Consider the following 14,086-nt stretch of genomic DNA (forward strand, 5'->3'; position numbering starts at 1 on the left):
TAGAAGGCTCTTGCGCCTCTCCCAGTTTGTCTGCTCAGTGAATTTCTATTTATGTTTCAAAACTTTGTTCAGACATTATATTTTTTCCTGAAGCATCCTTCTTTATAGAACAAACTCACTTCTTCTGTCTGTATTAGTTCTATATCTAGTACCTAGTTCTATTTATATCACATCATGTTACATATGTTTATATGTCTACCTCCCTTATGGAATATATTGCTCTTGATCATGAACTCTACTTAATTCATTTTTGTGTGTTTACCTTGTGTTTGGCATAGAGTTAGAGCTAATAAATCTTGACCTCAGAGAGTGATTAATGGTGTGGAGCCACCGTGCAAAGATCATCAGATATGATTAGGAAATCATTGATGCCTTTTGAGAGAGTTTCATGAGAATAAAGATGATGAAAATCAAATTTCAGAATATAAAAAACAGAAGGGGGGACTGGCCCCATGGCGTAGCAGTTAAGTGCATGCGCTCTGTTGCCGGCGGCCCGGGTTCAGATCTCAGGCGCGCACCGAGGCGCTGCTTGTCAGGCCATGCTGTGGTGGCATCCCATATAAAGTGGAAGAAGATGGGCATGGACGTTAGCTCAGGGCCAGTCTTCCTCAGCAAAAAGAGGATTGGCATGGATGTTAGTTAGCTCAGGGCTGATCTTCCTCACAAAAAAAAAAAAAACAGAATGGGAAATAAGAAAATAAAAAACTGAACGGGTGATAAGGCAATAGAAAAACTGGAAATATGATAATAAGAAAAAGAGAAATAGATATGGATTGAGGTAGAATCGAGAGGAGGATTTGTTTTGTTTTATCAATCTTTTTTTTGTGTGTGAGGAAGATTAGCCCTGAGCTAACATCTGCTGCCAATCCTCCTCTTTTTGCTGAGGAAGACTGGACCTGGGCTAACATCCGTGCCCATCTTCCTCTACTTTATATGTGGGACGCCACCACAGCATGGCTTGATAAGCGGTGCATAGGTCCGCCTCCGGGATCCAAACTTGTGAATCCCAGGCTGCCTAAACAGAGCACGCGAACTTAACCATTACACTACCGGGCTGGCCTTCTCAATCTTTTTTTTCAAATAAAGGAGAACAATGAAGTTTGAGGAGAGAGAGAAGAAAATTTTGAGCTAATAGGAAGAGGATGACTGAAGGTTAAAGGTGAGAGTGGTAGTAAGTAGAGTGCAATACCAGGGCACGGGGATGACCCTGGGATCTGGAGCAAGACCAGAGTTATCCTTTGACAGAATCTGGAAGTATGAGGAAAAAAGGGTAGAAAGATATTTAAAACACCCTAAGCCCTTTCTTGTTGTTCTTCTTTGTATTTACAGTATCTGGAACTGGGCTGTAATTGTGCATGTTACCAGAAAGTCACATTTTGTTCCCTTATCCTGCTTTTCTTTCATTATAACTTTCCTTTTTTAAAAAATCTCAGTACCCTGTTTTATTATTGTTCATAACACTTATTACCTGACATTATGTTATATATTGGCTCATTTTGCACCTACTCCACTAAAACACAAGATCAAGAATGGAATTTGTTTACCATTGAAGTCCAGTGCTTAGAATACCTGGCACAAGTAGGCATTCTATTTGTTAAAAGAAAGGATAAATAGAGCTTAAAATATTATACTTAGGTGCCAACTCCTACATTTATGTCTCCAGCCTGACTTCTCAGAGCTCTGTTCTACTCTATGGAATTACCTACTCTACACTTCACCTTTCAAGGGGATCTCAAATGTAACACATCCAAAATGAACTCCAGATGTCTGTTTCTCTTATAATCGTTCCTGTTTCAATATGTGCTGCCATTGTTTACTCAGTTAGTTAAGGCATGTACCTTAGAGTTATTCTCTAGTAATTCCTTTCCCCTGTTGTTTTGTTTCCCGAATGTAATTAATTCGTTATGTGTCCTCTTTTCTTCATCTTCAGTGCTGTGACTAGTGCAAACCAGCATCATCACTCATCTGGACTTTACAATATCTAACTGACTAATTCCTGATTTCTCTATATCCTCTTTATTTATTCTCCATATTGCATCCAGAATAATTGTTTAAAGCTTCCTCTTTAAAATCTTGAAATGATTTCCTATTATACCTTAAGTTAAATTCCAGTTCCTTAGCTTGACATACCATGCCTTGCCTGGTGTGGCCCCCTGTTATCTCTCCAACTTTATCTTATGCCTCTTCACTTTCATTTTTGCCCACTATGCTCAAGTCCTCCAACACTATTGTCTTTCTTGCTTTAGAGCATCTGGCTTTATCAGTATATCAGTTTTTTCCATGGCTGGTTTCTTGTCAAGACTGGCTCCTTCTCATACTTTAGGTTTCAGTTTAAATACCACCTCTTCAGTGGTTAATACCTTCTTGAACCACTCTATCTAGATATGCGTCCTTTTATTATTCTCTGGGTCTGTACTCTGTTTCTTTCTAGATCTTGACCTTTTTAATGAATTTTTTGTTTGCTTACGTGTTTGCTGTCTGCTAACTTTCACACCCTCTCCAACTCCTGCCGCACAAACATACTCACAGACACCACCTGATGAGACCTGTCAAGGCCAGACTTTTGTCTGTTTCTGTTTACCATGAACATACAACACCTGTCACTGATGGCATGCTAGCAATGCTCATTAACAACTACTTGTGTGAATGAGGGAAGTAAGCACTGGTTTGTGAAGGTTGTGTAGCTCTGAATATTATAGTTTGGCCAAAATGAACATGGCAGAAGCGAATACTCAGAAGTTTAGGGCCACATATTGCATACACAAGATTCTGATGATTATTTTTAAGTAATATTTGATATTATATATGTGTGTGTGTATTATATGTATGTATATCTATATATGTATTACATTTAGGGGAACTTTTAATTTTATTAAAGAAAACTAGATTGTGAGTTTTAGGAGATATTATATAAAGTTAAGACAATGTCATTTCTGTGGTATTAGTCTGAATTACAGTGTAGTTTCTCAGCATTGTTTCTGTTTTATTCAGTGTGAAAATGCATCTCTAAAAGAACAAATGGACTCTATAAATAAAGAATTAGAGATTACCAAGGAAAAACTTCACACTATTGAACAAGCCTGGGAACAAGAAAGTAAATTAGGTAAGTGTTATGACTCTGATAATATAAAATGATTAAGATCTAATAGTGAATATTTTTCATTTAAAGTTTCTTTTCTAACCCAGATGAAAAGAAAGTATTTTGACAAAAGTGAACACTCTAACTGTTTAATTTAGCAGGCAGTTGATGAATAATATTTTGTACTAATCTCTACCAAAATTTAGTTTTCGGTTATTAAATTAGATCTGTTCCTAATGAAATTGTATGTTAAAAATTTATGACTAAACATTAGCTATTTGGAGCCATGTAACAATCAAGACTGGTGATAATTTTGAAATACCTATATTTTAATGATATTATTATGAGTTACTTTGCTATATAGAAAGTTATTTTAGGAATATATCATTTGATTTTTTTTTTAATTAAAAGATCACCATAAAACACCAAAAAATTTAAAAAGAATTTATATTGCCGTAGTTCCACTACTATATTATTATTTTTTGTATTATCTTGTACATGCTCACATATTTTATGGACTTAAATTATAATAAACATTTTATTATATGCTGTATTCATTTAGTAGATATCAAAATATTGCCATGTTTTATTCATCATACTTATAAATATTCATGTAATATCTTACTGTGTTTGAGTGGTTAAATCACAAGCTTTTCTTATTTTTGCCATTGCTTGTAGTGCTGCAATGAAGATCTTCATGTATGTCTAACAGAGATATTACTTTCTTAGAAGGTGTTAAAACCTCGGTGGCTCTCGCTAGGGTTTTCCATGTTTGTTGTTCAAATGGTTATCTTAGTTTTTGACATTTAAATAATTTTATCTCACTGGCATTGTGCTTTATAATTTTCAAATAAATTTGCTCCTTTGGATAAAATGTTTTTAATTGTTTGTTTTCTAAACCTTAGAGCTCTAATGCTATTCAAGGTTTCTGTTACTCAATAGAGCTATTTTCTTAAATTAGTAACTGAAACATGTAGTTTAGAGCGGCCGAACACTGCGAAGTCTAAAATAGGCTACTTTTAGAAATGTAATTTTTAATTCAATAAGAGATTAAAAGTGAGTTGACTGCCGTGTAGCTTCTACATGAAAGAAGATACCATTTAAACTATGATATAAAAAAGAATATTACGTAGTTTTACATACAAATTGCATACCATAAGTTCTCTGTGCATTTTGCCCAATCTCTCTTTAATAAGTGCTGAACTCCCTAAAGAAATTCTTTAATTTTCAAATACCTTGATCTCTCCCCTACATGGCTTTATATCACTGAAGTTTTAAAAGCTTTTCTTATTTCCTGTCACCCTTATAACTGTGGTTAAAAGTGTCACTTTCTTAGCTTTTTTCATCCAAGAATTTGTTGGTGTTGGGCTATTGTGTTATGCCTTCTCTTTAAGAAAACCCCAAACACAAGAACAGACAGATGGCTGATCTGCTGCCGCCCCTGTGACATCTTCTCATCATTATCAGAGTGTAGCACAAAATAGAATGAAGAAGGGGTTTTATGTTCTTTGTATATTTATATTCAGTGCAATTGTTTTTTCTTTCATGGTGCTTAGAGTTGCCTGAATGAGTCTCTACACCGTAATGGACTGGTTTACTAACACTTTTAGCTGCTTTCAGTGATCTGTTACTATTAGTTACTTGATCACTGCTTGCAACAGCTCTTGTAAAATCGTCTATTTAGAGATACGAAGGAACAAAATGAAGTACTTCTTAAAACTGAGGCAGATACAAAAACAGTTTTTTCTTTATTTGTTTGTTTTCAAAAAATACATATTTCTTTGAGCAAACTCAGTTATAAAACTCAAGCTTAGGGCCGGCCCCGTGGCTTAGCGGTTAAGTGCGCGCTCCGCTGCTGGCGGCCCGGGTTCGGATCCCGGGCGCGCACCGACGCACCGCCTGTCCGGCCATGCTGAGGCCGCGTCCCACATGCAGCAGCTAGAAGGATGTGCAGCTGTGACAGACAACTATCTACTGGGGCTTTGGGGGAAAAAATAAATAAAGTTAAAACTCAAGCTTGTGAAGCTGGAAATAGGAGAGGGCATTATTGGTGTTATAAAAGACTGTTTACAAAGTGATCATTGCTTAGTTCCTTAAAATAAGTGACTTCCCTGAATATATGATTGATTCTCTACAAAATAAAACACTCTACCAAATTTTTTTTTACTGGAACGTGTCTGGTATGCAAAGCCAAAGTAGTAGGTTTTCTCCTTCTCAAAAAATGGCTAAGTAACGACAGTCCTACGGTGAAGCCTTTTCATGGTAAATTGGAAGGTTTTCATTTAACCACAGACTTTTGTGTCCAAAGACAAGCCGTGCAACTATATATATATAAGGTTAGGGTGTAATAACTAATAAGAGAATTTAGAATATTTGATATTAGATGTATACAAAGGCCAGATAATACTCATGGTTAAAGAAGGTATTTGGTGAAATTCCTAAATCATATGGCTTCAGGTTTTACTTTTCGTCTTCATTCTGAGGCTTTAAAAATGAAGTCATTGCATTTGTATTCAAAAAGTAGTGTTGCTTCACTGTATTGCTTCTTATACGGTTTATCTCCTTTCAGTTAACAAAATATATTTATTTACCCTTTTTTGATTCTCTACATGTGACATCCCCTACACTACATCTTTTACATTGTTATTTCAATAATCCTATGAGGAATAATTTTTATTACCATTTGATTGGTGGAGAGTGTAGGTTCCAGAGAAACTAAATGGGATAGGCAGCATACAGATAGGAAGTAACAGAACTAAGACTGGAATCCAGGTCTGTCGTAATTCAAAGGCTCATGTGTTTTCCGTGGAACCATATTGCCTCCTTATATACAATGTCTAAAATATCTGGGATATAATTTTGATACGAGCAGCATGAGATTGACTTAAGTATTGTTGCATATAGGAAATGAATCTAACGTGGATAAGGCAAAGAAATCAATAACCAACAGTGAGATTCTTTCTATTTCAAAAAAAATCACTATGCTGGAGATGAAGGAATTAAACGAAAGGCAGCGGGCTGAACATTCTCAAAAAATGTACGAGCACGTAAGGACTTCATTAAAGCAAATGGAAGAACGTAATTTTGAATTGGAAACCAAATTTGCTGAGGTTTGATACTCTAATTTTTCATGCAATTACAGAGTAAAGAATTAGTTATGGTAGACATTATATTGTAAGAGATTTGTTTGGTATCTCTGAAGTAGGGTATTAATATAGTGCTTGTGTTTCATGTAATGGATAAATAAAAGATGTATTTTTAAATCTGAAATGTTTAAAAAGAAAGCATATATATCTATGAAGACGTTCTTATTTCTCACCAGCATTACATTATTAGATTTAATGTGCAAAAAGATGTTATTTGCTTAATAAGTGAGTTGACTTCCACTACCATCCGTTCATTTAACAAATGTTTTTTGAGTGCCTGTTACATGCCAGACACTGTATGGGGGCTTAGGTTATATAGGAAACAAAATAGATAGTAATCTCTGCTCTCAGGGACTTTATGTTCTAATAGGAAGTTTTAGACTTTTTTGATAGGGTCACAATTATTAAATTGGTTGGCGATAAATACAGTTTGCAAATATTCAACAATTTATGATGAAGTAGCATTCTTGTCATGTTTGTTTACCTTGAGAATTGTATATTTTTCAAAGCATATATGTCATTTTGTTCATTTTAACTCAGTTACTAAATATATATTAATAAGATTTTATTAACTCATTTAGTTTTATTTATAGATGATATAATTGAAGTGAAATATCATGAGTATATCACATTCCAAGCAAATTAAGAATATCTGAGATTCTGATATTATTAGATTGTGAGTTGCCTAATATGAATAACTTCGGGTGGGTTGGCATATAACCAGAGTTTTTATAATTTGTTCCTGACTCTCTCTTTATCCTCTTCAATTTGTTCTTAATACTTAACACCAAGTTCAGTATCTGAACTGAGGCAAAGCAAAGAGGACTGCAGTACACCAGAAGCTAAAGTAAAAGGAAAATCTTGCCCGAAACTGATGTTTCTGAACTTTTTTGTTACTTTTTCTCAGCTTACCAGAATCAATTTGGAAGCACAGAAAGTGGAACAGATGTTAAGAGATGAGTTAGCTGATAGTGTGAGCAAGACAGTAAGTGATGCTGATAGGCAACGGATTCTAGAATTAGAGAAGAGTGAAATGGAACTAAAAGTTGAAGTGTCAAAGTAAGTGTCTGCAAGTGTTTCAGTCGTTTGTAGATGTGTGGACTCTAATTGGTCTTTAAGAAACCTAATTACAGTGGTTTAGGGGTAATATTTTTAGTGGCGGTTGATACTGGTTTCTTTTTAGAAGAACAGAGTTAAAGAATATTAACAAGATTGATTTTTAACGGGTGTAAATGATAATATTGAGGAGGAAATAACTTCTCAAGATTCATTTTTAGAGTCCAGGAATAGTGTTACAGAAAGTACTGAACTGGGAATCAAGACCCAGTGAGGTCTAGTTCTTCCACATACTAATATTTTTTTGGAGGGAAAGGTGGTGGCCATTTAATTTATTTAAAATTAAGTTTCTTTACTTTATTGAGGGAGTAATAGTACCTTTTCTACCTATTCATAAGGTTGCTATAAAAATATAATGAAAAATTCAGATTTTGATTCAGTTTACATTTATTATCTACTATGTCTTCTGCTAGGTATTAAGCATATATTAATTCGTATAATTATACGTAATAACCCTGAAACAACATTGTTATTTTCATTTTACATGTGGAAACAGTTTATTAGTTTAGAACACAAAATAAATACTTTGTGCCAAGTGGATGCTGTGTACTCACTCTCCTTTGTAATTATATGTTACTTGAGTAGAAAAGTATGAGGGGCCCTGAGTTGATCTATCAAGCACAAATAATTAGTAAAAAGAGTTTTATGGCTTACCCATAAGTTATAGCCGTTTTTTGGAGCCTTGATAGTCCTTTTGAGATTCTCAGTCATTCCCAGCCCTTTTCACTGTGAAGGACTCCTTTTTTTTTTATTCTTCCTCTCACCTCATGGACCTCACCTTTTGAAATAAACTGATTTATAATTATTCGTTTTATTACATTTTAATTAATCAAAACTTATATAACTGGCAATGAGAGCTTCTAATCAATATGAGGAAACCTAATGTAGCTGTCACGCTGAACTAAAATTATTCTAGCCCAAAGTAAAATGCATTTTACTTTTCCTGTGTAATCTTATCACAGTAGTCCTATAGGAAATTTAATGACTTACCATCAAGTGCTGCCCTCTTTTAGTAATTGTAGCAAATGTATAATATGGGTTTTTTCCCACATTTCTGATACCTTGTAAATTAAAATAAATCAAAATACACATTAATCCACCTAGGGAATGTAGGAATTTTAAATTTCTGTATTCTTAACTGTAAAATTATATCAAGTAAACCTGCTTAATACCTTATTCTCGCTATGCCAAGCTATGATAATTAGTGTCTCATGAATAAAAAGTGTGAGAGCGGAGTTCTTTGGCCAAAAAAATTTGGGAAATGCTATATATGTACAGTTTCAGATGATTTTTAGAGCTTAGAACATTTAATATGATACTATATGTTATGAATTTTCAGGGGAAAAGGATGTTGGGAATGGAGTTTTTTTACAAAACACTTGTTAACTTCTCATGGAATTATGTTTCATGAAACAGTTTAGGAAACTGCTTTAGTATTTCACACAAAGAAGAGATGCTGGAAACTATTGGCTTTTCTAGAAATTTCAAATTCTGGTATTTACTCCAAAAATGTACCTAATCTTTCCGGAAATATCTTACCACTTCCTAGACTGAGAGAGATTTCTGATATTGCCAAAAGGCAAGTTGAAATTTTGAATGCACAGCAACAGTCCAGGGAAAAGGAAGTTGAGTCCATCAGAACGCAACTGTTAGAGTATCAGGTACGCACAGTGTTGGATCTTCTATGTAGATTCTTTTCATTTTCCTAAATTCTCATTAGATATTGGGATGATTTTATATTTTTAAAACTATAAAAGGATAGTTGAATAGAGGCTCCTATTCTTATTAATTTTAACCTAATTAGGAAAACTCTTTAATTTGAAATACCATTCATAATCCAAAAAAACGTTTAAATGCCTATAAATGCGTTGTGCTGTCTGCTGATCAAAGTTAAGATGGTGAGGAGAAATAATGAGGCTTTCATAATAATATTCTCTCTTGTATTTATATGTAGCTTTTCACATATTCTCACGTTATAAGATTTTTTAGGATTAAAAAAAAATCTGTCCTCATTAGTGTTATACCAGTATTGTTATTCATTACATATGGAAGTTAAAAAAAAAAAAAAGTAATATTCCAACTGTTATTTAGTTAGAAGCCAGATTTGGATTCTAAATATGTTTTGTTCTAGATTTTTTTCTCTTACAAGTTTTTGGTAATTTGTATCAAAGCAAGGCTAGATTTTTGTAGGATCTCGTGTACCACACTGTTTTAAATTTTATTTATTAACTTGTGATTTTAAATCCATGCTAAGGTTCATTGGAAAAATTTGCAACTTACTACAAATAGGTATTTTTTCTTATATTAGGCACAGTCTGATGAAAAGGCACTAATTGCCAAGTTGCACCAACACATTGTCTCTATTCAAAGTAGTGAGGCTACCGCTCTTGCTAAATTGGAGTCGGTTACATCTAAACTTCGGAAGATGGAGGCCTATAATTTGCGCTTAGAGCAGAAACTCGATGAGAAAGAGCAGGCTCTCTATTATGCCCGCTTGGAGGGAAGAAACAGAGCAAAGCATCTGCGCCAAACAATCCAGTCTCTGCGACGCCAGTTCAGTGGAGCTTTACCCTTGGCACAACAGGAAAAGTTCTCTAAAACAATGATTCAGTTACAAAATGACAAACTTAAGATAATGCAAGAAATGAAAAATTCTCAACAAGAACATAGAAATATGGAGAACAAAACATTGGAGATGGAATTAAAATTAAAGGGTCTAGAAGAGTTAATAAGCACTTTAAAGGATGCCAGGGGAGCCCAAAAGGTAAAACATTGCTTTTAAGTTCAGTATTTCCAAAAGAGTTAGATAATAATTATAAGTTCCTATATGTGCCTATATGAAAAATGCTTAGTATCAGACCAAAATTCCAATTATAATTTATTAATGTAGATTTTATAAATTAGGAATTTTGGCTATTGGATGTCTACTTGTAAAAATAAAAAGAGACTCTTCTAAGCAATGATTTTAATAGAAATGCTTAGATTGTATAATATCAAAGAGTTTTAAACAGTCTAGAAAAGTTCATATATATTTAATTAAATACAAATTATAATTATTCTTAAACATTATAGTAGTTATCAGTTGAATTCTACTCTTCATAATTATTATCTGTTTAAAATTATTTACAAATTGTAGGTCCACATTTATTTTTTAATATAATTTTGTTTTTACCCTTGTTTGGAAGGAATTAAATAAAAAATAATAATCTTGCAACTAAATTTTATTTCTAGGCTAGAAATATTTAGAATTTCCGTTTTTTAAAGTAAAACCCGTGTTTCAATTACATACTTACAGTAAGTGCCCAATAAATATATGAAAGTGAATGTTAGATATCCATTTAAACATAATTTGAATAATGTTTTATGTTAAAATCCTACACAGTCTTAGAAAACTATGAAAATTTTAAATAAATTTTGCCATGTGGCTAGAACAAAGATAATTTTATATCTTGTTTTATTATAGAATGTCCATTAATTTTGACTAAAGTCATTAGAAGCAATAGAGAAATATTTATATAGCATTTACATTTGTATATATAATTTGTAAATCTTTAGGTAATCAATTGGCATGTGAAAATAGAAGAACTTCGTCTTCAAGAGCTTAAACTAAATCGAGAATTAGTCAAGGATAAAGAAGAAATAAAATATTTGAATAATATTATTTCTGAATATGAGCATACAATAAGCAGTCTGGAGGAAGAAATTGTGCAACAGAACAAGGTTTCATTTTTTATTTATTTTGGTGTTTTGTTGCTAAGATTTTATGCATAAAAACATTGCATGAGTGACTACATTATTCTCCTAATTGAATGTAACTCCCATTATTATTGTGTTATAAAATATTCTTATTTTCTAAGCCATTCTAAAAATCCATATTTACTTACTTAGTTGTTGTAATAGTAGTCTTAAACTTAAGAGGAACGATACATAAACTTATTTAGTAAGTTAATTTTTATTTTGATATTAGTTATTTGACTTTTCACGGTTACAAGCTTCTACTGGCTGTCACTGGTGGAGTAGGAGAAGGCAGCTTGGTGTAGAATAAAGCACATATGCTTTGAAAGCAGACAAATTCATTAAGCACATGCTTGCTTGCCTCAGAGGTTTTGTTGTTCGCTCTACTTAGATTGTTCTTACCCCAGATACCTGTATTGTTTATATTTTCACTGCCTTCAGGTCTTATCTCAAATGTCTTAACTTCTCAGTGAGGCCTTACTAGCCATCCAATGTACAACAGTAAATCCTGCCATCAGGATTCCCTAAATAGATATTTCCTGGCTTCATTTTTCTCCATAGTGCTTCTCCCCCTCTGACATATTACACACTTACTTGTTTATTTATTGTCTCCCTGTCACTAGTATATAAGTTCCATGGGAAAAGGGACTTTGTCCTGTTCACTGCTACGTTCACGTTGCCTAGAATAGTGCTTTTCACGTAGTACATGTCATTAAATATGTTTTGGATGGATGGAAGGATGGATGAATGGGATGGATGGGTGAATGGATGGATTGAAATCCTGACTCCACATCTACCTATCTCTGTGAATTAAGCAAGTTACTTCACCTCTTTGAGCTTGCTTCATTTTTCTGTAAAATAAGAATAATAATTGTGACCTCAGATGATTGTTGTGAGGATTAAATAAGAAAATGTATGTAAAATTCCTGTTATATGCCTGGTGAGTGTGTCTGAAACAAATTGTCTTTTTCAGTTTCACGAAGAAAGACAAATGGCCTGGGATCAAAGAGAAGTTGAGCTGGAACGTCAACTAGACATTTTTGACCGTCAACAAAATGAAATAATAAATGCAGCACAAAAGGTATGAATGATTTCAAATATAAAAATTATATATTGTTGTAAAAATTAATATTCTCCTCACTGCTGCAACCGCCATTTTAAAAAAAATGCTGTTTCTTAACAGTTTGAAGAGGCTACAGGATCAATGCCAGACCCTAGTTTGCCTCTTACAAATCAACTTGAGATCGCTCTAAGAAAAATTAAGGAGAATGTTCGAATAATCCTGGAAACGCGGGCAACTTGCAAATCACTAGAAGAGGTAATTAAAAGAATTTGCATTTTGATTAGTGTATTATTGGATATGTTTGTGGAATTTTCTATGTAATATTTTTTCATGAGGGTGAAACATAGGATCATGAATCTGTTGCTAATTCTACTCTCCTTTTCTACTCTCCCATAGTGTTTCTAATCGCCAATAAAGAACAGCAGATACACCTAATGTGAATTCACTAAGCATTTAATCACTGCTTATCACTTTTGGGCACATTGATCAGTAGTAGTGAGCATGAAAGGAACCAAAAAAGAGCTTTTGATTGTAGCTTTATGAGCAATATATTTCCTTCCCCTGTATGATCAAGAGTTGTTTTCTTTCATCCTTGTTTATTTTTATGTTTTACTTTGAAGTGCATGTTGTGTACTTTATGAATCAGTTTTCAGTTCATGCCTTTTTGTGGGTGGTTAAAGGTTTGAAGGTAAGCTAGAAATTACTTCTTAATTTAGTTTAGATCTTAAATTTGATTAATAGATGATCAAATCTGTGTTCTTTATTAAATTGTACAGAAAATAAATTGAATATGATTTTTGTTTTAGTTTACATTTAAACCTTTTAACTGTAAATACATTTAAAAATAATTTTGTAAGTCAAATTGTACATTTTTATTCAATTGAGGAAACAGATTTTCTTCAATAATTGTAAGATTTGTCATTTATGTGAGTTGCAGTTGAGTTACTTGATTTAAAATATCTGCGTTAATCCTATTGAAGAGTAAACACTTTTTTCTGTTTTGTTTTAATAAACTGCAGATTTTATAAAGTGATTCATTGACTTTGGCCACTAAAGTTCCAATTTTTATACTGACTTTTTATAGCTGACTTTTATGGATTACTCTTCTAGTGCAATGATAGTGGACTGAAATAAAGGGAATGATTAATTACACTTCCTTTCTAAATTGAGCATCACCACACATTTCTAGTTCTAAAACTATAAGATCTAAATAAAGTAACTTAATTAAATTTTATTTTCATCATAACAATGAAGTTTCTAACACATGTGATAATCTTATAAATAGATAAAATGTGCATGCTGATAACTGTGCTGTCACATAGAAATACAATCAGTTTAACCTTATTAAATGTCGTTTGGCTATTATAATTATGATGTGAAAAATCAAGGGAAACTCCTTTTTTTGCTTATAACTAATCTGACTAAAACTTAGATGAAGCATTTTTAAAAGAAAAAATATACTTTAATAATTTATTATGATTTGATCATTGCAGAAGCTAAAGGAAAAAGAATCTGCTTTAAGGTCAGCAGAGCAAAATATTCTATCAAGAGACAAAGTAATCAATGAACTGAGGCTTCGATTGCCTGCCACTGCAGAACAAGAAAAGCTTATAGCTGAGCTAGGCAGAAAAGAGGTGGAACCAAGATCTCATCACACATTGAAAATTGCTCATCAGACCATTGCAAACATGCAAGCAAGGTTAAATCACAAGGAAGAAGTATTAAAGAAGTATCAACATCTTCTGGAAAAAGCCAGAGAGGTATTTTACTGTATTATGTCTTGCTATTTTATTTATTTTCATGTGTTTTAGTCAAATGCCAAGTATTCTGCTCTGAAGTGGTAGTTCATTTCTTGCTTTCAAATGATTCTATTTAGGAATTGTTACTTTCACGTGATTGGATTACAGATCTGTCAGTAAAACTGGCAGTTTGTGTATGTGTATCTTT

At 33.1% G+C, this 14,086-nt stretch overlaps 1 protein-coding gene across 4 annotated transcripts in view; it reads left to right on the forward strand.

Annotated features, from left to right (window-relative positions):
* CEP290 (centrosomal protein 290) overlaps positions 1-14,086 on the forward strand; it is an 89,535-nt gene that overhangs the window by 40,407 nt on the left and 35,042 nt on the right. For all 4 annotated transcript variants that reach the window (XM_058568699.1, XM_058568696.1, XM_058568698.1 and 1 more), the window contains 9 exons: positions 2,992-3,103; positions 5,984-6,189; positions 7,133-7,284; positions 8,891-9,002; positions 9,650-10,105; positions 10,897-11,061; positions 12,050-12,157; positions 12,260-12,394; positions 13,633-13,899. In XM_058568699.1, the coding sequence (XP_058424682.1) occupies positions 2,992-3,103; positions 5,984-6,189; positions 7,133-7,284; positions 8,891-9,002; positions 9,650-10,105; positions 10,897-11,061; positions 12,050-12,157; positions 12,260-12,394; positions 13,633-13,899 (1,713 nt within the window). The remainder of the gene's footprint in view (positions 1-2,991; positions 3,104-5,983; positions 6,190-7,132; positions 7,285-8,890; positions 9,003-9,649; positions 10,106-10,896; positions 11,062-12,049; positions 12,158-12,259; positions 12,395-13,632; positions 13,900-14,086) is intronic.

Source organism: Diceros bicornis, chromosome 25 (assembly GCF_020826845.1).
Source record: "Diceros bicornis minor isolate mBicDic1 chromosome 25, mDicBic1.mat.cur, whole genome shotgun sequence".
NCBI classification, from domain to species: domain Eukaryota; kingdom Metazoa; phylum Chordata; class Mammalia; order Perissodactyla; family Rhinocerotidae; genus Diceros; species Diceros bicornis.